Source organism: Primulina tabacum, chromosome 2, assembly GCF_025594145.1.
Source record: "Primulina tabacum isolate GXHZ01 chromosome 2, ASM2559414v2, whole genome shotgun sequence".
NCBI classification, from domain to species: domain Eukaryota; kingdom Viridiplantae; phylum Streptophyta; class Magnoliopsida; order Lamiales; family Gesneriaceae; genus Primulina; species Primulina tabacum.
The window spans coordinates 791621-819108 of record NC_134551.1 but is presented as its reverse complement, the minus strand read 5'-3'; the positions used below and the strand labels follow the sequence as shown (position 1 = coordinate 819108).

Sequence of the window (27488 nt, the reverse complement as noted above, 5' to 3'; positions counted from 1 at the left end):
GCGTTAGTTCGAGAGTTAACCCGATGCACACTGAATGTCAGTGACTGCATGTTCTTATATCGTTAAAAAAGACTTCCAAATTTCGATCGAAATTGTGGGCTTTCTATAATATCTTGAAATAAAATCCAATTTTCAATATCTTGAAATAAAATCCAATTTTCAATTTTTTCTGAAATTTTCACCAAACTTTTAATATTTCCCTGAATTCATTGAAAAGATTTCATAATTATCGTGGGTACAAAAAGCGTTCAAGGTACTTTACTAATTGCAGCCATCTTTACAAATATATATGATGGTGTTGCTTCAGATTTTATGTTCAAACAAATCTATGAATTTTCACGAATTTTTCAAACTAAAATTGAAATGTCGTGATTTTTCGAATCATCTTCCAAATTTTTTTAAATTAATACAGATAAAAATCGATATCAAATAATTTGCTGATAATTATGCAATTAATGAAGTGTCGACAATATTCAATCTCTATCTGTAGGGGTGCTTAATAATTTAAAATTGATGCTAAAATTGTGGACTGAATTTTTTTTCTTTCAAAATTATGGGAATCTGCCAATGATCGTAATAGACTTAAATTATTTCCAATACAAGAAACTTATTATATAAATTCTTTCAAATTATTCTAAAAAAGTTTATTACATTTTCTACTTCCAATTAGTAAGGCATATTTTAAATATTTTGTTAGATTTTTCAAGAATTAGATGTGACCGTTTAAAATGCCAATTTATGAAGCACATGTTGATAAATCTTTTGGGACATGAATATATAAGATCAAATATTTACCGCTTTACAAAAAACTAAAGTTGATGGCAATAATACAACTATAATATTTTAAATCATGCAGCAGTCCAAGCGTCATATGTATTGTCAATCGTTCTCTTATCATGGACAATTATTGCATTCAATAGAATGTAATTGTGATTTTAGAGATGATATTTGAGTTTTGTGTGTATGTCTCTGTGTGTGTGTGTATATATATATATATGACAAGAAAATATATGAAGTAATTTAGAGATAATTTAAGAAATGTTGTGTGTGTGTGTATTACGTTGTACAAATGAAATGAGAATTATCAGGTTAGGCTAAAATATAATAATTTATGCAAATATCAAAGACAAAAACTATATTATTTCTCACAATACACATCATTTAATTGCAATAATTGGGTGTCCCATTCCCTTCTTGTAGACGACGAGATTACTGTATATAGCCTCTAATAATAATATCAGCATAAAAATGACGTCAATATCTGTGATCTTTCCTGATTAATTATTGAGTTTCGACGCTATAAGAGACGTCCTGACTTGAATTATTTTAGGTTGTACTAAGATTGATGATTTCAAATTCTTTCTATAAATTCAATATGTTTCTTCAAATCAAATCTATCAATCCAAATACAACATTATTTCAAATACAAATATTCTCCAAGAAGCTAATTTATATTTAATTATCTTTATAGTTAGAAATATCATATTATTTGTAAAATGGTATTTTGTAATAAGTATTAATGTCCGATTGTGGTCAAGCTTTAATATACACACACACACACACACACACACACACACACACACAAACGTTTTGGGGTAAAAATTTGCATTTAAAAAACTGAAACAAAAGGAAATATCAAAGGACAACTTTAACTTTCTTTTCCCAAAAAATATCGTAAAAAATTTGAGGGAAGGAATCCATTGGGGCCATTCAAAGTTTGTATTAATTAATTAACCATAACATTTGCATGTGATGTAAATTTGGGTCCAAGTCATCAGCACCCGGCCTGAGTTGTACAGCTCGACTATTTCCATTCCAAACCCATCGAAGAAGAAACAATCAATGTAGGGTTAGGGTTAAATTATTCTTTGAATTTGGAGTTTATTTAGTCAAGATCTTCTATATTTCAATAGTTATTATACTCGAATATATAAGTGAATGGAAAAATATATTAATAAATTGGTCCATTATATTGGCATATATAGATTTTTGATCGTTTAACTAGTCGAAATTCGATCGCAGTTCGATAAATTGATTTTGTTTAATTTACATTGACTGTTATATGTCAATAATGTTAGGGGAATGTCAATCTCACTGAAAGTCAAATTAAATATGAAATATATATATACATGTTTTGCCACATCTCATAGGATAACTTTTGAATTTTTTTCCAAGAAGTGATTATTGATATATATATATATATAATTTGATTTTAAAATGATATAATAGATACACAAATATAATCTTTAATTCTTTATGTGTGCGCGTGCGAGCACGTAGACGATGAAAGATAATCTTTATCGTAAACTTAAAATATAAGAATTGAGACGAGTGTGGGAGTGTGGTGTTGGTGGAAGAGTGACGTCTTGATATTGTAATTATATGTGGATTGGAGCCAATAATTTATCTTCATTTTCAGATTGTCCATTCATATTATTTGGTTCCAAAAGTCATGGGTTCAATAGTAACTCTATGACATTTCATACTCACCCGCATTTTTCATCAAATAAATATATTTTTTGAGCTGGTTAAAAATCAAGCTCCTATGTATAAATTAAATTGGAAAACTATATATATATAGGAAAATGTATTTTTTAATCGTATAGTTACGTATCTTTTGAGATTTTGATCTTCTATGTTGTTAAATTTCAGTTTTAGTCTTGTATATATCATTTCTTAATAATTTTAGTCATTTTTCATCTGAAAATACTAATGTAACACTGAAAGCATCGGCGCTATGTCGGCATCAGATCACTGCTACGTCGGAAGAATGACAACCATTGCAAAAAACAAATAGAACAAAATAAGTCTAAAAGTTAAATTAGATTACTAAAATCGCAAAAAGATAAATATATAAGAAAAAATGCAGTTTTCCTATTTTATATTCACAAAAAATTTTGTGAGACGGTTTCATGAGTCAATTTTGTGAGAAATATATCTTATTTAGATCAGTCATAAAAAATATTAATTTTTATGCCAAAAATATTACTTATTATTATAAATATGAACATGATCGATATGACGATATCAAATCTACTCTTTTATATTTTGCACAATAGTGCGTAAGACGTGTTAAGAACAATCAATAGATGCAATAATCACACGCCTCCCAAATGAATTCCAAGTTCGGGGGACAACGCGGAGTATCTATTTATTACCAATTCGAGGATCCGTGACTTAGAATAACAAGAAAGAGTTGTGCATATATAGATTATTATTAATTTCTATATGTAATTTGAATTTCAAATCCATAAATGTGATTTACTCTTTCAAATATTTGTGTAAATTAAAACAATTGTTCCATGTTATATTTTGATTTAAAAATAGTAAAGTTGGATGGTTGATTCTTACGATAATAGTCGAAAAGAGATATGAAACACACTTTTCACTTAATTTCCATATTCCTTATTTGAATTATGAGATAATCACCACACAACTGTTTTTTCATTGAAGCTTTAACAACAACAACAATAATAATATAACAACAACATTAACAACAACGATAGTAATAATAATGATAAAAACAGTATTATTCAAAGAGTATGTCTCTTGTGAGACGGTCTCACGAATCACTATCTGTGAGACATGTCAACCCTACCGATATTGACAATAAAAAGTAATACTCTTAGCATAAAAAGTAATACTTTTTCATGGATGATCCAAATAAGAGATCTGTCTCACAAAATACGACCTGTGAAACCGTCTCACACAAATTTTTGCCTTATTCAAATCCACTATTCTTGAGTTTATTTGGTGCGTTGACAGTTTCTTCCAAGAACAATCCTGCTAGCTAGCTTGTAGTTTCATCTGATTCAACAACATTTTCTAATAAAGTTGAACCTAACGAAAACATAAACTTCTCGCCAAATTGTTTTACTTGAAAAAAAAAAAAAAGAAGCCAATTAGCATTACAAGTCATATAGCCCGACAGCTTATAAGAATCATACATCACCATATAATTTGCTTAAATTAATGGAGCAATCACTATGTCGAGATTCTCTTACTAGATTGACAAGCAAAGCTTGCTAATTTTATATCTTCTAATTGTGTCATTAGCTAATCGTGATTTTTAGGTTTAATAATTGTTCTTGTTGGGTAGAACAATCGAAACATGATGTTTGAGTTGTTGTATGATTTTAAAAGATTTGAGTTAATCTGTTACAATCAGTTATAACTTTTAGTAAAACGACAAGCGTTTGATTCTACAACTGGTATTAGAGTCAAGTTCAACGGTTCGATTCTCATTAACTGCAAGGAATGCAATATTAGATTGAGATTGATGGGTGCAATAATTGACCATGCTGGGTGGATCAATTAAAACATGGTGATTGACATGTTGTATAGTTAAAAATATCTGAATTACACCGTTAACACTACCTATAACTTTTGGTAATACATCAAGTGTTCGGTCCACAATTATTTTAATTCGTTCAATGTACACCATTAATAGAAAAATTTCAATATTAGTCTTGTAAGTTGACAAGCTTTGGATTTTAATTTTATAACTATTTCTTACTTGATACTGATACTCTTTTACAAATGCTCATGTGACAAAAATAAAATATATATCATACATATTAAAATCAGTCTAAAAAAATAAAGATAAACAATGTGTTTCCTCACATTTTGAAATATTTGGTGTCGTTTTGCCTTATTTTTCTTTTTGTTTTTATTTAAATTTATTTTAATACGTGTAACATTGATTTATTATTGTTACATGAGCTACATAGGAGAGCATCGATATTAAATAAATAATATTCAACCGTCGCTAATTTTAAAATCGTCGCTAAATGAACGATTTTTTGTAGTGAATATTGTCAGTTATTTGACAAACTACGGTGACCTGAATTAAATAAATTTGTATACATCTATACAGAATACGCGATAAAACAAGACTATACGTACGTGAAGCAAAACATTGAAAAAAATTAATTTTAACTTGTTAGATGGAATAATTGTCGGTTATCATGGTTAGATAAAACAATAAAAAAAGTATTGAGTTTGATCTGTTGTATTGTTTAAAATATTATAGTTACATTGTTGTCATCAGATATAATTTTTTGTAAAGCAACAATCACCCGATTCTATAAATGATATCATAATCACTCTCACATGTTAGATTATATATCATGGATTGCAATGAATAAAATTATTGAGAGGAATGTCGTTGGAGTGCAATATCAATAATTTTTTTTGATGAGTGGAACTTTGATGAGTGGAACAATCTTGAATTGTTGTACAATTTAAAATGTTAAAATTATATCAGTACTATATACTATAATTTTTAGTGAAACCAGAAATTTTTACTTGTGTGTGTATAAATTTGTTTGATTATTGTTTACGCTTTTAGTTGTGCTGACTAGAAGAACAGGGACATGGGAAAATTCAACGTAGTGATGTGTCGTACTACGCATAGTGAACTGTTTTATTATATGATTGCAATAGTGACTGAAGTTACTTATAAAGCGTGTTTTCAAAGGTTAAGCGCTTCTATGTGGTTCCCACTTCTCATCGTCCCAATATCCGGTAAATGTAGTTGTTCGATTTTGTCACCTTACATATTTCTTGAGCTATACGTATAAATATAAAACTCTCATAATTCAATAAAAATAATTAATTAGTTTCCATGTCTAACTTTTCTTTCTTTTTATTTAATAGTATGTTTCTTCTGAGACGATCTCATGAATTTTTATTTGTAAGACGGGTCAACCCTACCGATATTTTCAATAAAAAGTAATATTCTTAGCATAAAAAGTAATATATTTTCATAGATGACACAAATAAGAGATCCGTCTCACAACATACAACCCGTGAGACCGTCTCACACAAGTTTTTGCCTTTATGTACAGAGTAGGTCTCTTGTGAGACGGTCTCATGGATCTTTATCCGTGAGACAAGTCAATCCTACTGATAATTCACAATAAAAAGTAATATTATTAGCATAAAAAGTAATATTTTTTCATGGATGATCCAAATAAAAGATACGTCTCACAAATACGACCCGTGAGACCGTCTCACACAAGTTTTTGTCTTATATAAAGCATACATGTCTTTTAAGATACGGTATTACGAATCTTTCTCGAATAAAATATATGTCTTATAAAATTGACACGTGAGACCGTCTCACATAGATTTTTGTGACCATACAAATCCTTTCACACAACTAACTATTAGTGGATGGTCAAAATGAACATAAATTATTTTTAGAGAAATGAAAAATAAACTTAATTTATATATATACATATATATTATCATATTTTACTTAAAAAAAAAAAACTTAAATCGATCGTCTATTTGAATGAAATTTCAAACGGGAATCAAAGCCAATGTGTAGGTTAAAATTAAAAACCACACAAATCAAAGAAGTTCATGGTTGACATGAGCCCATCCATGATCTCATAAAATAACACACGGAAGTATATTTTCTTACGTTCGAATTTTTGCACAGAAAAATCTATAATTTAATTTTATCACGGAATAAAACTTATGTTTCCCAATAGAATAATCTCTACTAATCATTTCATCACCTTAAATTCATTGAATTGTAGCAAGGGTTCTGACTCAGTTAACATGAATTCCGTGTTACATTGTGGACCCTTAAATTCATCAAATAATCGAAATCAAATAAGCAATTATTATAGTCATATGAAATTGACCCGATCCACATACGAGTCAGTCCCAATCAAGTGAATATTATCCATAATCATTAGGCTTTTGTACCCCTTTGGAATATGGGGGATGTCTGCCTCTTCTTTTACAAGAGTAATGTAATTTGTGTTGATTGGATCTATTATTACACCTGTATAATTTTTATGTTGAATTAAAATTTTTAATAAATTGCAGCACCCTATCCTATCTCTAAATAATTTAAGGGTAATCAAAACAAAAAAGTATTTAAAGTGAAAGCACCATTTCAAAAGAAAAAGGAAGAAAAAACAAGGGAAGCTAGTCTCAAGTTCACGCCATTTATAAGCCAAACGGCTTCATCAAATAATGTTTGCAGAAGTCAAGGTAAACAACATTTTCAGTTTTGAGTCCTGAACAAGATTCTCATCTCAAAAACGAAACTTGGAATACGGGATGTGTCGATAATGTCAACTCGATGCTGGTAGGAAGGTTCTGGCCTGGACATCCAACATCGAATTATGCGCTCAATACTTAGGGGGCGGCTGTTGTGTTGGCAGAAGTCCGAAGCGCTTTTTCAGAAGAACTCTCTGCCTTGCGTATTTATCATCCGGCGAGAAACGGGCTGCATTTGGGAATAAGAGGACAATAAGAAAGATATCCGTAAATATATGAACACACACACACACACACACAAAAATATATGAATTGAACAAAGGATTATTGTTTTTTCAATGAGGTTATTTTGCAAGATATGATATTATACAAAGATTTAAAAATGCAGAAAAATACATATTTCAAGCAATTGGGGCAGTAAATAATGGACTCCAGCTCTCATTTGCTCAATCATTTCCTCAAAGACAGAGACAAAAAAGTTGCACAATCTAGCATGACAAAAACAAGCAAGCACACACAAAGATGCATCCAACCATCAAGAGAGAAATGACTCGCAGTTCAGTATGCTTAAATTTAATTTGGTAAAATTACCAGGATGAGCAGATTGTGTGGCCAAGCCAAGAGGTGATTCCTTCTGCGTAGATAAAATGGTTCAGTTGTCATTCAAATTTGTGTGCCAAAGAACACCCTTACCAGTATTTGATAAAAATGAATAAAAGGTGGTAAGCCATCACAAGTGCAAAAAACAAGCAAATAAAGTAGCGTATACCCGAAGTTATGAATTTTCAGAGGCACATTATCTTTTGGTGATAAGCCCAGTAATGAATCCCTTAGCCAATAATTTGGTTACATAAACACAGGGGAATGTAGTTAAATAAGTTCGAGGACAGGGGGATCCAGAAATGGGAAGTCCGCGGATGATGGGAAAGACATGGTAAACATTTCTGAAATTCAGAGTATCAACCACCAAGGTAGCTGACATGGGGAGCCGGTAAGCAACTATAAAAGTGATACATGCCATGAAATGACTATTGGAAAATTTAGGATGTAAAATGTCTATTGCTAACAACGAATCTAAAACCTACAAAGCTTCGAAATCCCTAGAGTTTTGTCCAATTTCATAGAAGTTGGACAGTTTTCATTGTGTACTTGCAACACGGGGCACCCACATTCACGGCCAATAGATAACAAACAAAAGGTCATAAAATCTGGCCATGACACCTCGTCCCAGAGCATGTCTATAATATCATTCTAGATAGCTCTGATCCTAGCTAAATATCAAAGCCAGATTATATCTAAACCCGAGCAGTTTCGGCCTCTCATGTAAAACTACTCGAAACAAACATTTCCGCAAAGCCATGTTTAGATATTAAGATGAAAAGCGGCTGCAAGCAGCAGCGTTGAACTCACAGTGTTTTGAGGGTAAAACTTGCATCAAAATAAAACGGCCCAAATTTTACATTTTTGAGCACATCTTGCACGCACACAAATTTTTGGCAGTAAAGTCACAAATCGGTAGAAACAAACCTTCGTGGTGTAAACTTTGTCACCGTTTTCGTTGATGTAAAACTGGAGATACATCTTCACTAAAACTTCACCTGTATTCAGAAAATCAGGACTGATTTCTTGTAAAAAAATGCTCATGTATATCCAGAGAGTTTCAAACTAAGCACCGAGCATATAACAGAATTGGAGCGCAGAATTTTTTTAAACCCTAAAACTCCAAACTTGAAAGTTCCTGAATTTTTCATAGAAATGTGACGTGGGTTTTTTATTATTGAGTATAATCGAAAGAAATATACGAAATTGAGGCAAGAAATTTACCTGAAGCTCTATTTCAGATTCTGAACTCTTCTTCACCTTCAGCGGTTCTGCAACAACTAAGGGCTTTACATAACCTAATGTACAGTTTTTATAGTAACTCGTACATATACAAATACAAATACAAATAAAATTATTTATTGGTAATGTCATTTACCTCCTCGTCGTTTGTGTGTTTGCAAACATCCCCTTAACAAATAAATAAAATAAGGATTTAAAATAAAATATAAGGTGTTGGATGCAAATAACCTATTATTTACCATCGGGCCGGGTCTTGTACCCGCCGCGGTATAGTTTTGTACAGTTGATTTTTTCGGTTTGTTTATCTGTAGTTTTGCTTAGGAGCTACGTTCCTCTCTGCTCTTTCCAACTTCCGAGATTAGATTCAGCTCAAAATTCCAGACGATGTCGTACGAGGAGGAGGATGAGACCTTCGAACACACCCTCCTTGTTGTCCGCGAAGTCTCCGTCTTCAAGATCCCTCCCCGCCCCACCAGTGGCGGCTACAAGTGCGGGGAGTGGCTGCAATCGGATAAGATTTGGACGGGCCGTCTCCGTGTCGTTTCCTGCGAAAACCGCTGCGAGATCCGACTCGAGGATCCCAATTCCGGTGAGCTCTTTGCCGCCTGCTTTGTTCACCCGGGGCAGAGGGAGAACGCCGTCGAGACAGTGCTGGATTCGTCCAGGTACTTCGTGCTGAGGATCGAGGATGGTCGTGGGAAGCACGCTTTTGTAGGATTAGGGTTTAATGAGAGGAACGAGGCGTTTGATTTCAATGTCTCTCTGTCGGATCACGAGAAGTACGTAAAGAGGGAAGGGGAAAAGGAGTTGTACGGTGGTGGCGATGGCGAGGGCGGGGCTGAGGAGGGGCGTATTGATATTGATCCCGTCGTTAATCACAGATTGAAGGTGATCTCGTTGTATAATTTATGTCGATTGGTCTTCAAATTGTTATATATCTTTGCATTGACGTTTATAATGCGATTCTTAGATAATCTGAAAATCAACATGGAGTTAATTAATCTGCTAAATTCTCTTGGATAACTGCTATAAATTGTTTGTTGATCGAACAATTTGGCATTGAATGTAGGAGACGTTTCAAATGAATCTAGAATGTGATTGGACATAAAATGAAAGCTTTTTCTATGTTGTTTGGATGGAGCACTTAAAGCCAGAAAATTTAGCTTTGAAGGACTATTTAGAAGTATAAAGACTTTGTCTTCGAGATAATGAATATCATGTTCACAAGTCTGCCATCATTATTAATAAGGCAGGAACAGAATGACTTCTTGAATCAAAATAGTAATTCTTCTCTCGCCTTTAGTGGGTAGCAGAAGTGAATCTTAGATGGATGCTCGCATGTAGTGACCTGTTAATGAATCAGGATTGTACATCTTCATGTCCTAACTTTGGGTTTTCAAGAATTTTGGCTCGGTTCCTCAGAGTTCCTGGCTGTTCTATATGTTTTTTCAATTATATACTGCATCAGACAGTAGACCTTTGTTCTGAATGTGTTTTGTATCTATTACTTTTCATGAGCGAAGTTGCGTTTTTTTTCCCATCCTAAAAACACTTGTATTGCCTGGTAGTTATTTTTGAACGTCTTAATATTTTCTTGAAAGTGAATATGACTTGGACAGAGGATTATATTTCCCCGTTCTTGAGTAGAGAGGGATTGACGTTGGTTGTTTTGGGCGTTAGGAAGGGGAAACAATTCGAATAAATGTAAAGAACAAGTCATCAAGTGGAACAGGCATGCTTTCTGCTGCCGGAAAGTCTGCAACTATCAGCCTAGCTCCTCCTCCACCTAGTGGAGCAGTAAAAGTGAGGTCTCCTCTTCCTCCTCCACCCAATGATCTGGCTGCTGCTAAGATGAAATCTTCCAGTCGAGATTCTGCTGTGAAGGGAAGCAACGAGAATTCAAGAAACTCGAGCGATCCTCTTTCAGATCTCTCTACACTTGAGGTATTCCTCATTTACCTTCACCATAACGAAGTCACCCCCTCAGATAGAACAATTTTAAAGTCGACCCCTCCTGGAGAAAGATTTGTTAAGTCGACCCCTCAACCAAGGATGGCTTTAAATATATTCTTGTTACTTGAATCTTACATTTTATGATCCATCAGATACATATATCATCACTTGTGCTTCCCCTCCCTCTAAATATCATGATAATTTGATTGCATGTATGTTAATAGATAAAGTGAGCAATTAGTTGAAGACGCCCTTCCTCGTGCTTATAGCAAATATTTCCTTTTTAATCTGCAGAAGAACCTCCCTTCGACTGGCGGATCAGGGTCTACTAAAACCTCTGCATCAGCTGGCTGGGCAGCATTTTGAGAATTTTACATAACAACACGAAAGTGTCTTTCATTGTATTAAAATATCTAATGGGATAAGTTCAGAACTTAGATATTCAGCAATCTCCGCTCCAATCCTGAAATTTGCGTTTTTATGTATAATATACATTTTTTTAGTTTTTTTAATGATGATTCGTTTTATCATCTCATGAGCCTTATAATGAAATTTCTGGAAACTATGTAACATGTAAACATCTCATTTGGAAATCGGTTTTATTTCATTTTCAAATTTTCTCTTCAGCTCTACTTCTTGTCTCAATATTGAAAAATTGTATGTTAGGCAAATGAAATCGCAGTTATTTTTCCCCTCAAATATTGAAATCACTGATCTTAAGTTCAACTCTCATTCTTGAGAATGAAGATACATAAAAGATACCACGAGTTTGGGATTTAATTAAAAGGTGGCGATACGTGAATGCCGTGGGCTTATTGAAAGGAGGCTACTGGTTTGTGGACTAATTTTTGTTTTTAAGCATAAATATTTTAAATTTTCTGAAGGCAAATGCTAATTTATTTATCAATTCTATTTGTACTTACATCTTGTTATAATAATTAAGGTAGAAATTTTTTTAAATACGAGTCAATAAATATATATATATATATATATATATATATTTTAAAAAAAAGCTATGTGCAATATTTAATTAGAAAGCAAAGACCACTGCTTCTAAATTGTAAGCTCTTGGCCTAATTGTATTTATTGTCTGTATGAAACATGACTCGAGTTCGAAACCTATATTCATGTCTCTTCCCAAATATAACAAAAACTATTGCTGCTCATGCTTTAGACGAGGATCTCGATAACTTTATTGTTATTATTCCACAATTTTTTTAGAAATATTGTATCATTTGACATAGTTTAATGATCCATATTTACCTAAAATAAACAGGAAAAATAATAAATAATAAATAAAAAAAGACCATTACTTGAAAGTATCCATGACATAAAACCATGGAAAAACTAAAGAGTGACGAATTTTATATAATCTACTTAAAAATTTAAATTTAATAAAAATCTAAAATGAGGAATGCATGCGCACCCCATACATATTGATACTCGCCTATGTGCATGGTTGTAATTTGCTGATGGGTTTCCTCCCTTCCTCTCTCAAGATTTGGCGGTAACCCGATCTTCACGCCTAATGCTCTCCCATATTGCCAAATTCGTTTCTTTACCTGGGTAGTTTTCTTTGATGATGTTGTCTATTTCTATCCCGTGGATTGTAATTTGTTTCAATAATCGATAATCCTACGTTGTCGACTAATTTAGAGTTCGTGTGGATTTTAGTCTGGTGAGGATTGTGGAATTCTTGGAATTCAAGGTATGGGTATTATTTTGTTTCATGTTCGAAAATTGTCTTGGAACAGGAAAATATAGATTAACGATTTGACATTGAATGGATTCTAAAATCAGATTAATTTCATGGGTTCTAGGTACGATGGTGGGATTATTGGAATCTTAAAAGTTCAAGTTATTTTCTTGTTTTAGTTTCTCCGACCACAGTTATTGCAAAATTTAGACTAGCGATAGCCAAAATTTAGACTAGCGATAGCATGGAAGCCGACAGAGTATCTATTGGAATCTTTGGCTCGAGAAAAATTTATTCTTTTTTCTAATCTTGGTCGAAATCATTTTTTTTAATCTTGATTTTCATTTAAATTGTTGATATGGGCTTTAGTGTTTTATAACGTGTGAGATGTCAAAAAGAATTTATGATACTTTAAAGACATTCTGAGTTAGCCGGTTCTTGTTTTGCCCGAGATGGCCATTAGTTTTAACCATTCTGTAGGCAAGTATTACGCATAAATATTAGTTTAACAGTGATGATAGGCCACCAACAAGTTTTGATATTTCATGCATGCCTCTGTATTTGTTATCGTTGTACGTGTGCTATTCCATACATGGTACTAAAATTGTGGAGTGCTCTTTATAAGTTTTGCATTTGATGGATGAGATGAATGGTGTCTGAATAGAATGAGAGACTTGGTTCGAGTTATGTGCCGATTTCCTCTTATGCTGAGGGGATAAGGAATTAATGGATTCGGCAAGGAGTTGGTTCCAGAAGTTTCAACCACGAGAGCGCTTAAGGTCATCTGCTCAAAAGGATTCAATGGGCAGTATAAGAGAAGATCCGAAACCACTTTTGGATGAGGAAGCCTCAGATCTCACAAAACAGAAGGTTGCTGCTGCGAAGCAGTACATTGAAAATCACTACAAGGAGCATATGAAAAACCTTCAGGAAAGGAAAGAGAGGTACGGTACCTGAACGAACTTTTCGTGTTCTGTTTCCCGATATAAAGGAATGCTTTACTAGATAGTCTTTTCAGCATCAACATCTACATTGGGAACGCTTAATTTTCATACAATTTTTCCTTACTAATTTTATTGAACAATAAATCTTTGTCTCTGGTCAGAACTATCGGAAGAGGACTTATTTAGACGAAAAGTTTGGCATTACCCTTGAATGACTTGTACTTTGCTTGTACTGGCTCTTGCATTTTTCTTTAGCTGCAAGCCCTTTATTGACAGTGCATTTAGCCTCCCAGGGCCAGGAGTCAATTTTCGGCCCCCGAAATAATCATCAATTTTAAACCAGTCATTTTCTCAGCCACACCTTGAACATGTCCCGGGAACGTCATAGATGTTACGATAAACATCGGGACACTCTCCCAATAAGCATTTGGACGTGATTTTGGGTCTAAAATATCATTAAAAGAAATATAATTCGGAGAATAAAATACATTTAATGCCTTAATCTCCTTACAATTTTAAGGTTGAGATCTATAAGCATTTATGGCATTATTTTATGAAACCATAATTTTAGTTCTTGTCATTTTTCTGGGTAGAAAATGCTGCTTTAACACGTCTCGATCATTTTGTGTTAATCAGGCGTAATTTACTTGAAAAGAAGCTAGCTGATGCTGATGTATCTGAGGAAGATCAAAATAACTTACTTAAATCTTTAGAACAAAAGGAAACTGAATATATGCGCCTTCAAAGGCAAAAAATGGGTGTTGATGATTTTGAGTTGTTGACAATGATTGGAAAAGGAGCTTTTGGCGAGGTAAAGATTTGTATAAGTACTTCGCTTACTCGGTCGTCATAAATTTCATAGGTTTTCCTTCTATAATTTCTTTAATCCTGGCATCATATTCATGAATTTTTGAATCAGATGTTCTGAGAGATCGAAATGCCTTTCAATATAGATTGAGTCGAACAAATAATTTTTGATTTTTTATTTTGGTTATACAGGTTAGAGTTTGTAGGGAAAAGACTACTGGCCATGTGTATGCGATGAAAAAGCTTAAGAAATCAGAAATGCTTCGTAGAGGCCAGGTACCTAAATATGAACATTAGATGATTTTGTTGTAGCCATGTTTATATTGCTGGTCCTCAATTAGCATATTTGTTAGGTTGAACATGTGAAAGCTGAAAGGAATCTGCTTGCAGAGGTGGACAGCACTTGCATTGTGAAACTATTTTGTTCTTTTCAAGATGAAGAATATTTGTATCTCATCATGGAATATCTGCCCGGTGGAGATATGATGACTTTATTGATGAGAAAAGATATCTTGACAGAAGATGAGGCCAGATTTTACGTAGCAGAGACGGTTATGGCTATTGAATCTATCCATAAGCACAACTATATACACAGGTTTGTAGATATCTGTTTTTAATTTTCAGTTTGACTTCATCATGGATATTGCTTCAGTTGATCTGATATTTTCCCCCTTTGAATGCTTAATTTGCTACAGAGATATCAAGCCTGATAATTTACTACTTGATAGATATGGTCATTTAAGATTATCAGATTTTGGCCTGTGCAAGCCTTTAGACTGTAGTTCTCTAAAAGAAGACTTTTCAGTTGGAGACAGCTTCAATGAAACTTCAAGAAGTGATGAAAACTCCACTGCTCCAAAACGCACTCAACAAGAACAATTACAACATTGGCAGAAAAATAGGAGAATGCTTGTAAGTGGTGACAAACTTTTTAATATTCACGTGACTTTTCTTCTACCATGGTTTCTTTTTTAATTATGCATATTTTTTGACTGCAGGCTTATTCCACAGTGGGTACACCTGATTACATTGCTCCAGAGGTTCTTCTAAAGAAGGGTTATGGAATGGAATGTGATTGGTTAGTTCCTATCGTCTAGAGGTGGAAATTTTTCTTTCCTCTTGGTTTCGTTTGTACTGAGTAACTGATATCAGAAATGGACATCAAAAATATCATTGTAGTAGTTTTTTTTTTTTGTAAAAGCTACTGCATGTGCTCCTTTCCCTCACAATACCTATTTCTTTGATTTATTTTTCACTTTTCTGTTGCCTATCTGTTTGAGTTATGGATCGGGGAAGATGATCTTAGCCATCATTTATTGGAAAATGAGACGTGTTATCGTTGTGCAGGTGGTCTCTTGGTGCTATCATGTTTGAAATGCTTGTGGGATACCCACCCTTCTATTCTGATGATCCTATGTCAACTTGTAGGAAGGTATGGTTTTGGTTTGCTTTTCTAACGTGTCAAACTGCATGAGAGTAATTGGGCTACTGCAGTAAATATGAAATCAAACTGTATGTCTCTCCAGGGATCCTACTATTGTGGTATGGAAAGTGTTTTTTGGAACTCTGTTCTGGGTCCATTTGCATGTTTCACTCAAGAGTATTCAAGTGTCTTAACTTTTTATCAGTTAGCAAGGTTACTTGAGGAAATTTCTTCTCCTTTTTTATCTTATGTTTTGGTGAGGAGTTATTGATCAAGGATGGAGTTGTAGCTAGAAAGGTCTAAAATAACCATATTTATTGGTTCTTACTGCTATTTTCTTCGGTGAATATTGTGCTTTCAAACTTCAATTCAAAGGTATCTGGAATCTTTAATCTTTCTTATACTTAGCCCGTACTGGTTTATAATTAGAACGCTTATTAGGAGTATTGGCTAAATTTGCAGATAGTGAACTGGAGAACACATTTGAAATTCCCAGAGGAAGCTAAACTTTCTTTAGCAGCAAAAGATCTGATAAGCAAATTACTTTGTAGTGTCAACCAGAGGCTCGGTTCAAATGGAGCGGAAGAAATAAAGGTGTTTTGATGCGTGCTTTCTGCTATATTTTTTGATCACTCACCTAAGTTTATGGCAAATCATTTAATTTGGGTACCCATTTAGGCTCATGCTTGGTTTAACGGAATTAACTGGGACAGCATTTACCTTATGGAAGCTGCATTTCTTCCAGAAGTCAATGATGAGTTGGATACCCAAAATTTTGAAAAGTTTGAAGAGGTATTGACTTCTCTTCATTTGAACATTACATTAGTTTCTGAAATTGTTGATGTTTTGGGAAATGTATCAATGATTTTGATTTTTATGTTTTGGCTTCAGGCTGAAAACCAATCTCGTACTTCATCAAAATCTGGCCCATGGAGAAAGGTAGTTATGCTGTCAGATCTGGAGAAGAAAACCTATATTTAATTTAAAGTTCAGATGTTTAATACTTCGCAAAACAAGGTTTGCGCATGATGTGGCAGTGCCTAATGGCTAATGACACTAATATTATTTTTGTTTTTCCTCATACTGCCCTGAAAAAGTGTATCCTCTTTGACTTTGAAAGTACAGTAAGTACTTAGCCTAATCAAATTCTAAATTGTAGGCATCACCTTTGAGAGAGAAAACTTATTGCGGATAGAAATGGGCTTGAAAAATTAGAAAAAAAAGTTTAGGCCTTCTTTGAAATGCAAAGTTTAAGTCTGAAAGCATTTTGTGTTTACAGTAAACTCTAAAATTATAGGTGGAACACAAATTTTATATTTAAATTTTATAAATATGCAAGTTTATAAATATGCAAGTTTGCTCGCGAAACCAAAATCCTACATCTGCTCTTGTCTAAATTTAAATTTAAAGTTCTAGTTTTCAGTAAATATTTCTTTTGTTTGTGAACTGAACTTCCTTAGAGACTTGAAAACTTTTTGCGATTCATGTTTTTGTACCTGGTTGACCTCAAGCTTATTTTTCTTTCTACTTCTAGATGTTGTCGTCCAAAGATGTCAATTTTGTCGGGTACACTTACAAGAACTTTGAAATTGTCAATGACTACCAAGTTCCTGGAATGGGTATAACGTCTCTCCCTCTCTGTGTGCTCCCTCGTGTTTGTTGCTTCCTGTACTTCGCAATAATGCTGCAATTGTTTTCTCATATTCTGCACTTACCATGATTCATACTGAATCGCTTTCGTTTTTTGTTCGTTCCCAGCTGGACTAGAGAAGAAAAATTCCAAACCAAAGAGGCCAACAGTCAAGTCACTGTTCGGTATGTTAGCTAGCACATTCTATTTGCTTCTTTTCTTTAGCACATTCACTATCTCTGTGGCCAAATGTGCAATGCTGATGCTTTTAGATCATAAGAAAACCGAATAAGCCAATCTGAGCAAGAATTTTGGATCGGGGCATATCTGTATGTTGGCTTATACAACAAGGCTCCCTGGGGTTCAGAGAATGCTCTCTTTTTAACATATTCTAGCAGCAAGCTTATAATTTTTCCTATTTAAATCGTTTTATTTGTATCTCTATCTTACGACAGAGGATGGCTCGGAATCATCGGAGACAGCCAGTCAATGAGTTTCAGGAAATTGCTACCGTTCTTTTGACAAGTTTCAGGATATGGCTGAGTAATTTTTCTGATTAATCAATGTCCCCATAATATTTTCTCTGTGGTGTATGTAGTGAAGCTGGTACTGCTATGCATTTGTGTGAGTAATAAATTTTTTTTTGGTGTTCAAACTAAATAAGTTATTTGAAGTATTAATTTTCGGTTGCAACTTGCAATACTTGATTGAATTTTCATAATTGTATTTTTTTCATATTTTAACTTCACCTATTATTTCACATCTTTTTTCAATGCCGTCAATTGAGTGAAAATATGGACGGGACGAATTGAAAATTTCAAGAAAATGGAGCAAGTTCATGCCAAAATACGATTAAATGTAAAGTGTAAATATCATGATAAAAAATAATCAAATTTTTTCTCTTAAAATTTCAAGAGGAGTACCAGTGAACTTACCTGGCTCAATAAAAAAGTGTAATAAATTCCAAACTTACAACATTACTCATTTGTGTTACACGGTTTGAATGTTTCTATTGGCCATTAGCCATCGGCTTCACCTGCCTGTCTTACTATGCCGGCCGAGCCTTGTGGGAGGGGAATATAATAGCAGATGAAACTTTTGCTTTAGCACTCGTATTTCGTACCATTTTTCCTTGTTTTTTACTCTTCTTGATGGATCCATTATGACATAAGAAGATTTTAGAAAAATTGCACATAAAGTTCGAATAGCTCTTCGTCGACCCTACAGATTCATCTCGAGCTCTACAAATACTGGCCTGCACATCCATTTGCAGCCTCCCCACTGCAGGGTCTTTTTTATCCTGTGCTAATAATTCCCTTGAAATATAAAAAACCAAGTTACATGTTATGCTGATAACATGAGGGTTGGATAGTTTTACTTGTGTCATGCAACCTCAGGAACAAATTATCTTCCCCAATTATGGAATCTCTGGGAAGAATTCTGCTAAGAATTTGGAGAGGAATGAACTGTCTCAATGGGTGAAAAATGTCACCAAGCAACTGATAGAAGACTTGCCTGAAACTGAAAATGAGACTCTGGAGGAAAGTGCGGGTGTGGCGGCTTTTTTGGATGATTTACGGCCCCGAAAAATGGCCAGAAAAGATTCCAGGGAGAGCCCCGGATCTGTAATTCACACTCACCATGGATGGAGTAATGATCATCGGATTCGTGATGATCAAAATACTTTCAATCTTGAAAGCGATCCCTCATGCGAAGAACCTGGCCTAAACTTGCTGACACTTTTTTTGGAGTGTGCTGTTGCTATATCTGTGGATAATGTTGGTGAAGCGCACAGAATGTTACTTAAACTCACACAGATGGCGTCTCCATACAGCGCTTCATTTGCAGAACGAGTAGTCGCATATTTCGCAACAGCTATGTCTAGCAGAGCGATCAATGCCTGGCTTGGAGTCTGCTCACCTCTGACCAATCACAAGACCGTGAATTCTGCATTCCAAATCTTTAACAATGTCGGCCCATTTATAAAATTCGCGCATTTCATATCAAACCAGGCTATCTTGGAGGCGCTCCATCGCCATGAGAGGGTTCATATAATCGATCTTGATATTATGCAGGGGTTGCAATGGCCAGCCTTGTTTCACATTCTTGCAACTCGGGCTGAGGGCCCGCCTCAGGTTCGAATGACTGGGCTGGGAAGCTCGATGGAGCTGTTGGTTGAGACCGGTAAGCATCTCTCCAACTTCGCTAGGCGTCTTGGAATGTACTTTGAGTTCAATCCAGTAGACAAGAAGTTTGGAAACATAGTAGACATATCCAGGCTCAAAATCAGGAGAGGTGAAGCATTAGCAGTACACTGGCTGCAGCACTCGTTATATGAAGCAACGGGACCTGATTGGAACACGATGAGGCTCCTCCACGGTCTCGGCCCGAAAATCATCACATTAATAGAGCAAGAAATTGCTCACGAGGGTTCATTTCTAGACAGGTTTTTGAGCTCCCTCCACTACTACTCAACCATATTTGATTCTTTGGGAGCTTTCTTGCCTGTAGACGATTCGACCCGATATCAAGTGGAGCATTGCCTATTACAGAGGGAGATCAACAATGTTCTGGCGGTCGGCGGCCCGGCCAGGAGCGGGGAAGACAAGTTTCAACTATGGAGGAGTGAGTTTTTGAAGACCGGGTTCGTGCAAATCCCGATGAGTACAAACTCAGTGGCTCAAGCACAGCTGATACTCAACATGTTCCCACCTGCTCACGGATACAGTCTTGTGCAGGGAGATGGAATGTTAAGGCTAGGGTGGAAGGAAACTAGTTTGTACACTGCCAGTGCTTGGACTTCATTATATCCTCAAAGCTTACCTTTTGTTTGGTTAGTTTTGATTGTAGGTTATGTATTCTGACATTACCTTGGAGCTGTCACTACTTGGAACATCAGAATTTATGTTATGCAAAAAAATATTAAAACTATGTTAAATATGTGTTAATAGATAAAATACGTTGTATTGTTTAAATATTTTATTTATTTAATATTCACATGTTCGATGAGATTACAAATTGAAAATAAGGACAAAATACTTATTTTTTAACTAAAATTATTTTAAACTTGAAGCAAACACAAGTTGATGCATGAATGTTGAATCTAGTGTTAATAGCATTCCACACTATCTATTTAGTTTATTGTTGAATATAATTTCTCTTAAAATTCCTTTCCATATATTATAATTTACCTTGCAAAAAGTTAAATGCAAAACTTAATTTGTATAGCAACAACAACAAAATTAATATTTAAAAAAAATATCATATACAAATATAATATAAAATCTGTTTAACAAAAATATATTTTTAAAAAATTTGATATATTTTAATTAATGTTCAAATTTTAGAAAAAAATACACAATGGAAATAAATCGAAAAGTATTTTTAAAAATCAGTGATCAACGTATCAATGTAGACAAATCAAAATTCAACTTGAGTTGGTTCGATCAATTGTTGAGATTAAATCAAATCTATATCTTCTATCAAAATTTTAAATTGATTTACAATTATATTAATCAAATAATGAGATTAAACTCTCCTTTAATATTTCACTAGTATCCTCACTATATGTTATTTTATACAATTATTAATTAAAATTAATAATTATGAATATTTTAATAAATAACTAAAATACAAATAAACTAAATTACTTATAGATGGTACAATTAGAAAATAAAAAAATTAATTTATAAATTTTGGAAAACTTCAATAAAATGGTATACGAAAAAATTGGTTTAATCTTCAATAAACCTTCAATAAAATGGTATATAAAGAAAATTATATATATATATATAATTTTCCTTATATATTCCAATCGCCAACGGTAAACTCCAAATTTGTGATAAAAACCGATTATTACGAAAAATAACTTAAAAAGAAACAAAGCTGTGACCTTTAATCAATCATCGATCTTTTTCTTCTCCCTCCTTCTCCCAATCCAATTTGTTTCTCTCCTGGAATTTTTTCTTCCCTTCGTCTCGTTTTCATCTCCAATTCCTTAAATATTGGTCGCTTTTCTGCTCTATACGAATCGTCATAATCGTTTCTTGATTTACATGAAACTTCCGAAAAGGGGAGTTTTTTTCTTTGTTTTGACAGATGGTCGAGGATTGGCGATGACTATGTGAATTTTGATTTCTCATCCGGGTTTGTGTTCTTGAAGGATGTAGTTCGAGGAAAGGGGGGAAGCTTGTTTCTTGAATACTCTTATTTCTGGATCCACTATTGGACCCTTGATGAAACGGAGAAACTTTTCTAACTTTTGACCCATCTTCATTGATTTTATCATCGGCTTCGTTGATGGAATCCATGAATTTGTGGGCTTTTGTGTAGGGTTTGCGTTCTGTTTCTGATTTCTTGCATCTACTGCCTTGGCTTGGTTTCTCCATTTTCTTGCATTATTTTGGCGGATTCTGCTTATTTTTATGCATGCGTTTGAAAATTTGGGTGTTTGAGATCCGATCAAGGTTAAAATTGGAGCGAACTCTTTTATATAAGTTTATTGTTGGTATTTGGGTTTTATCGTTTGAATCAATTGCCATGGACCATGTTGTGGGTGGAAAATTTAAGCTTGGGAGGAAAATTGGCAGTGGTTAACTTTATTTATGTATTTAATTCTTCTAAAAAAAGTGACATAAAGTTATTATGACAAAACTGAACTTTATGTGGCTTGATTTTGTGTTTCTTATCTATAGGTTATAACAATTTTATTTTCATAATTATTCTAGATGTTAACATAGAAAATGGAGAAGAAGTAGCTGTCAGGCTGGTATGTCTTTTTGATTATTTTGCCTTCTTCCTTTTGACTGTTCTCTTTGTTAGACCAAATTTGGAACAAATCAATTACATGTAATAGTGAATATCACTGTGTTAATGATATCTGTAAAGATTTGTAATTGTTAAGCATGAACTTGTGTGACTTGACATTCTGATACCAACTTAATACAAATTTTCATTTCCCTCTATGAATTTCTGAGATTGTATGAAGGCTCTTTTCCTAATGATTTGTTATTCTCTCCTGCACTAGAGTTCATCCAGAGCTTGTTTTATTTCCTTTCAGTATTATGTTGAGAAGCTGCAAGTTGTTCTATGGATAAAACTTGAAAGTAGAAGTATGACGTTAGTTGTTTATTAAAATATTATAACATGTTTTCTCTTTTGGTAATACTGTTGTTGCCAGGAATCAGTGAAGACGAAGCATCCACAACTTCACTATGAGTCCAAAATTTATATGCTTCTACAAGGAGGAAGTAGGTTTTTTTCCTCTTACTCTGTCTTACAAACCCACAGATTTTAAACATTATGTCAGTTAAGTTGGCTAAGATGCATGCTAGGAGACCATAATATTTGGTCTAGTTATTATTATTAGACTTTAATTGAATTATGTTCTGAAACGTTGTGGTGTTATTCTTGTAGTTTTCACATATTTTAGTAAATATGAACTCGAATAATTTTTTTTTCCCTTGATATCTTTTTTGACGGGTTTTTTAATAATTAGAAATAGAAACTAATTATCGGAATAAGTAAAATGTTGGGTGATGTGAAAAATATGGTAAAACGTCACTCGGGATGGGGGACAATGCACGTCCACCATCGTGAGTGGTGGACCATGCAGTACACTGCAAGGTCTGCCTTTAGCAATGCCGGACCATGCGTCCTTTAATTTTTGTTTTAAAAAGACTTCATGTTAAAGAAAAAGTAAAGGCTGAAGTGTCCGCCATTGCCATAGGCAAACACGACATGCTCAGTGTTGACCAGTGCTTTTTGACGTTCAACACTAAAAAATAAATGCTAAATTTAAAATTTTACTTTTATTTTCATGTTGGATAGTTTGACTTATTTGTTTGTTTGAGGATGATAAAGTTATTAACTTCATGAGTAATATTATATTTTTTCATTAATGAACTCATTTATGTACGTTGCCCTGTGTGTACCGCATCCCAAATTGAAGCATACATATAATGGCTATATGTGGTGGTACAAGTTAATCACTACATATTTTCTAATGTAAAAAAGGTTGATTATCATCAACAAACAAATCCTCATCAATACCATAGAGGATCAGGAAGAAAATCCTAGAGGCCATTGCTGAAGGCGGACCCTGCAGTGTACCGCATATTCCGTCATTCGGGATCACTGACTCCCAACGTCTGCCATCTCGAATGGCTATTTAACTTGATTTTACATTACCACCAATTTTACCTTATTCCGTTCGTTTTTTAAATTATTATTGTTTAAAAGAAAAACTGTTTTTGGCTGTACAATCTCGAGGGAAGTTTTAGTTAACTTCCGATTTTCCGCAGAAGGAGCAGTTTTGAAATTTCTTATGGTGGGGCCTGTTTTGGTGTTGGGGTGATGGAGAGCAATTTTATGAAGTTGGGACAGTTGCTGCAATCTTTTAAGCTTTCATGAGGATTGGAACTTCTACTCGTCTTCATCTTTAACTATTGTACTAGGAAGTTTTCCCTGAAAACAGTATTAATGCTAGCCGATCAATTGGTAAGCGGTTGGGATTTTTTAAGTCAACGATCAAGGTTATGATTGTAAGTACAACCAGTAGTCATGATAACATTCTATGATATACATTCAGATTAATAGAGCCGAATACATGCATTCTAGAGGATTTCTTCACCGTATTATAAAGCCTTACAATTTTTTGATGGGCTTGGGGTGCAAAGCGAATCATGTATGCTGCTCTATCATTCTCAGGGTTCACACTTGTGCTTGGATACGCTTCTTGTTATAACAAGTAGTCATGATAACATTCTATGATATACATTCAGATTAATAGAGCCGAATACATGCATTCTAGAGGATTTCTTCACCGTATTATAAAGCCTTACAATTTTTTGATGGGCTTGGGGTGCAAAGCGAATCATGTATGCTGCTCTATCATTCTCAGGGTTCACACTTGTGCTTGGATACGCTTCTTATTATAACAAAATTATTGTTCAAATTGATGAGCATTGTCTTCTAAAATTTCTGGGTTTCGATTTCTTTCTTCTGTGATGTGGAAAAGTTCGTCAACCTTCTGGTAGAATATTACATTTTTGTTTTCACAAAAAATGCATTAGAATATAATGCCACATGATGTTTTTTCTTCTAGCAGTGTTTGACTATTGTTCTCTGCTCCATTTGTTGTTTATCTGTTTGGAACATCAGACTTGATTGAAAAGATTAAAAATGACCATTTATCACGTGCGAAAATGAGAGAAAGATAATGCATCTTATAGATACTTTCACAATGGCAACTGGCTAGCTGTATTGTGTTGTTGAGGTGAAATTTCTTTTATGTACTTTGTGTTTTAAGGATATTAAATTTTTGTTTCTTTGCTAGGAGTTTTCATGTTTATTGAATTATTAACAGCTGGACTTTTCTCATTATTCAATTGAAACTTTTGACATGTACCCTTTGGATTTAAAATATAATTGTTTTAATGGATGTTTTTTTCAGGGTTTTTAGCATCAGTTTCAGTGATGCTTGAGGTATTTATTGCAGGTTTATGTTATTGACTTCGGTTTTGCCAAAAAATATAGGGATCTCCTGACCCATAAGCGTAGGGTACTTTTCCCATGTATGGTGAATTGTGATTCAGAAAAGGAAATAGAATATTTTCTTATATATTTTTATTAAGCAATTCCACTTGTTCCCTAACTGGCATGTTAGAAAATTTAGAAAAACATGGAATGGATTTGTTATGAACAAGTTGGGAATGTGGAGAAAATTGTATAAAAATAAGCGGATTCATGTACCTAATGTTTTCAATCACTCATCTCATATCAGCAGTCATACGTGTTAGGTAACTTATGTCAACCAAATATGTAAATATGTTAGCCTAAATTAAGAATACGTGGAAATAAAAGTAACTATTCTTGTTTAGGTAGTTCTAAATAACCATATCAATCTGTTTTCTGCCCTAAAGATTTCAAATGTATTCTAAAATATTAATCATTGTTGACTTTCTTGGCGTGAACTGGTTTTCATTTCACATCAATAATCTAAAGATGCGAGAGAATGCAGTTACGGGTTTATGAAAGCATGCAAGCTGGCTACATCAATGGCTTTCCAATAGGCAAAATCAAGGTTTTGGTCTTTAAGCATGAGTGAACTGTTCAAATTTGTTTACAAAATGGACTTTTGGTTGTTAAGCTAGAAAAATGATTCCGTCTGTATATAATCTAATCTGTGTTGTCATCAAGGTGACTTTTAAAGTAATGATGTTCGATCGCTATACGCTATTTAATCAAGGATCTCTATATGATCGAAATATCAGAAATGCATCGGTTTTTCCTCTTTTAAATTTGGATACCAGTCAGTTCAGTTTAGCTTAGCTTGGACACAAATATTTAGTGAAACTTTTTGACATAGTGTTTCAGAGAAAGCAAGAATCTCACCGGCACTGCTCGCTATGCCAGTGTCAACACACCTTGAAGTTGGTAATGATGTTATCATGTTATTCTGTGTTTTATATCCTTTTAAGTAGGGGCTTTCTAGGAGGGAGTTGCAATGTAATTTTCCTTTTATGTATTTTTTATTTATCTATGCTGGCAGAACAAAGCAGAAGGGATGATTGAATCTCTTGGTTATGTCCTTATGTATTTTCTGAGAGGAAGGTTGGTTAGATATGTTGGATTTGAACCATGTGTAGTTCCTGTTTTTCCTAGCTTTGTATGATTATATCCCATACCTACTGAACGATTTTTTCCAGCCTTCATGGCAGGGCCTTAAAACTGTCGCCAAAAAGCAGAAATACGACAAGATAAGTGAAAAGAAAATGTTGACTCCTCTAGAGGTACTGAAATGTGAACCGTTCGCATTTTTTTGTCTGGATTGTTTTCCGAATTGTACTCAAAGTTTGAAAATTGAAGAATAGCAGTTACGTTTCTCAATTTGTTTGCATGCCCTGTCTGCCTTGGAAGCTGACTCATGCTACAATACAATTGAACTCAGGCTGAGGAAGACGAGTAAATTTCACCACCTCAGTATTTTGTTGATGGACTAAAAACTAACTTGATATGTGGATTCATGTGTAATATGATGAAAATTTGTCTCCAGCCTGTTTTTATTGACTGAGTTTTCAAGGAAAAAATATTTTGGTTTACCGTGTTAATATGTTCCCTCAAACCCAAATGCTATTAGGTCCGAGTTCTTATTTTCAACAAACATGACCTTACTGGGTTTGTTTGCTGGTTTATTTGGAGGTTGAATCATCAGTAGCTAACGTGATTGACAATTATTACAGGTACTGTGCAAATTGTATCCTTCAGAGTTTGAATCATATTTTCATTATTGCCGGTGATTAAGATTTGAAGACAAACTATACTATCCTTATTTGAAAAGGCTTTTCCGGGACGTATTTATTCGTGAAGGTGATGAAAACTGTAACCGATACTCCTCTTTACATAGTTTCCAATTTGTCTGCTCTCCTGGGATTTCTTGGTATTCAAAATGTTTAGTATGCTCTTCATATGTGAAGTATCAACTCAAGAATTTGCATTTTCACATTTCAAACATGTAGGTTACCAATTGACTGTGTGTTTGATTGTACGATAGTAAAATATCCTCAGATCGGTGTGAGTTCCCGAGCAAGAGTGAGTGACTGCTTTCATATTCTTACATTTGTTGCATCTTCTTGATTGTGTAAATTCTTTAATCCGTGAAATTTGCTTTCAGAATCCCTCTGGCAATTCAGTGGTTGGAATGTCTGGTGAAAGGCCAGGAAAAACAACAGGTATATGTCTCTTCCACCCAATTCCCTCATTCATTAGATGTATGGATTGTTCAGGAGTTAGTGAAGTTTATTATATGTTTATACTGAATATGATGCAGTGGGGCAAGATATTCGAGATCGGTTTTCAGGTGCAGTCGAAGCTTTCTCTGGAAGGAATGCTTTGGGATCAGGTCGACATGCCGAACAATCAAGACACAGATCAGAAGTTATGCCTTCATCCAAGAATGTGGTATTGTTCTTTACTCATTCTCGAATAAGAAATTATGCTCTGACTCAATAGTATTTGTGTGTATGCCTCTTTCGCACTATCACGTATCTTACGTCTACGGGAGCACGCGGACCAAGTCGAGCTTGGTTAGTGATATATTTGAATGTTTATTCATTTTTCCATTTACTAACTCATGATCAGATCTTCAAAATGGAATCTATTCCAAACATATAT

General features: G+C 34.1%; 4 protein-coding genes and 1 pseudogene across 9 annotated transcripts; 4 read left to right on the top strand and 1 right to left on the bottom strand.

Annotated features, from left to right (window-relative positions):
- Positions 1–6946: 6946 nt before the first annotated feature.
- On the bottom strand, positions 6947–8943 carry LOC142537210 (H/ACA ribonucleoprotein complex subunit 3-like protein). Of its 2 annotated transcripts, none has more exons than XM_075642763.1 (4): positions 8845–8943; positions 8548–8618; positions 7612–7654; positions 6947–7249 (listed from the first exon to the last, which is right to left on the bottom strand). In XM_075642763.1, exons 2-4 carry the CDS (start codon positions 8599–8601, stop codon positions 7152–7154), a joined length of 195 nt encoding a protein of 64 aa, XP_075498878.1. In that variant the 5' UTR covers positions 8602–8618; positions 8845–8943; the 3' UTR covers positions 6947–7151. The 2 variants fall into 2 exon arrangements, with proteins under 2 accessions (XP_075498878.1, XP_075498877.1); XM_075642762.1 differs by having other exon boundaries at positions 8548–8758; positions 8845–8934.
- Positions 8944–9117: 174 nt separating this feature from the next.
- On the top strand, positions 9118–11441 carry LOC142522571 (uncharacterized protein At1g03900). Its single transcript, XM_075626036.1, has 3 exons — positions 9118–9750; positions 10543–10806; positions 11110–11441. Exons 1-3 carry the CDS (start codon positions 9247–9249, stop codon positions 11179–11181), a joined length of 840 nt encoding a protein of 279 aa, XP_075482151.1. The 5' UTR covers positions 9118–9246; the 3' UTR covers positions 11182–11441.
- An 849-nt stretch (positions 11442–12290) lies between these two features.
- LOC142522541 (uncharacterized) lies at positions 12291–17981 on the top strand. Of its 5 annotated transcripts, none has more exons than XM_075626015.1 (14): positions 12291–12493; positions 13176–13455; positions 14092–14266; positions 14455–14538; positions 14616–14857; positions 14958–15174; positions 15261–15340; positions 15610–15694; positions 16148–16279; positions 16364–16477; positions 16577–16624; positions 17220–17304; positions 17444–17500; positions 17771–17981. In XM_075626015.1, the coding sequence occupies exons 2-14, from the start codon at positions 13238–13240 to the stop codon at positions 17806–17808; spliced, it is 1575 nt and encodes a 524-aa protein (XP_075482130.1). In that variant the 5' UTR covers positions 12291–12493; positions 13176–13237; the 3' UTR covers positions 17809–17981. The 5 variants fall into 5 exon arrangements, with proteins under 5 accessions (XP_075482130.1, XP_075482121.1, XP_075482114.1 ...); XM_075626006.1 differs by having other exon boundaries at positions 12291–12523; XM_075625999.1 differs by having other exon boundaries at positions 12291–12523; positions 13137–13455.
- A 179-nt stretch (positions 17982–18160) lies between these two features.
- LOC142537131 (scarecrow-like protein 23) lies at positions 18161–20179 on the top strand. Its single transcript, XM_075642697.1, has one exon. It carries the CDS (start codon positions 18701–18703, stop codon positions 20177–20179), a length of 1479 nt encoding a protein of 492 aa, XP_075498812.1. The 5' UTR covers positions 18161–18700.
- A 973-nt stretch (positions 20180–21152) lies between these two features.
- LOC142522515 (casein kinase 1-like protein 11) overlaps positions 21153–27488 on the top strand; it is an 8754-nt pseudogene continuing 2418 nt past the window's right edge.

Bases quoted from the DNA above. Each gene is read 5' to 3' on its own strand.
- LOC142537210 (XM_075642762.1), bottom strand. From the start codon at position 8,664: ATGAGCATTTTTTTACAAGAAATCAGTCCTGATTTTCTGAATACAGGT. The intron at 7,655-8,547 runs GTTTGTTTCTAC...TTATCTACGCAG, and splicing joins ACAAAGTTTACACCACGAAG to AAGGAATCACCTCTTGGCTT. The intron at 7,250-7,611 runs GTAATTTTACCA...TCCCAAATGCAG, and splicing joins CACACAATCTGCTCATCCTG to CCCGTTTCTCGCCGGATGAT.
- LOC142537131 (XM_075642697.1), top strand. From the start codon at position 18,701: ATGCAACCTCAGGAACAAATTATCTTCCCCAATTATGGAATCTCTGGG.
- LOC142522571 (XM_075626036.1), top strand. From the start codon at position 9,247: ATGTCGTACGAGGAGGAGGATGAGACCTTCGAACACACCCTCCTTGTT. The intron at 9,751-10,542 runs GTGATCTCGTTG...TTTGGGCGTTAG, and splicing joins TCGTTAATCACAGATTGAAG to GAAGGGGAAACAATTCGAAT. The intron at 10,807-11,109 runs GTATTCCTCATT...TTTAATCTGCAG, and splicing joins CAGATCTCTCTACACTTGAG to AAGAACCTCCCTTCGACTGG.
- LOC142522541 (XM_075626015.1), top strand. From the start codon at position 13,238: ATGGATTCGGCAAGGAGTTGGTTCCAGAAGTTTCAACCACGAGAGCGC. The intron at 15,695-16,147 runs GTATGGTTTTGG...CTAAATTTGCAG, and splicing joins CTATGTCAACTTGTAGGAAG to ATAGTGAACTGGAGAACACA. The intron at 16,478-16,576 runs GTATTGACTTCT...TTTTGGCTTCAG, and splicing joins ATTTTGAAAAGTTTGAAGAG to GCTGAAAACCAATCTCGTAC.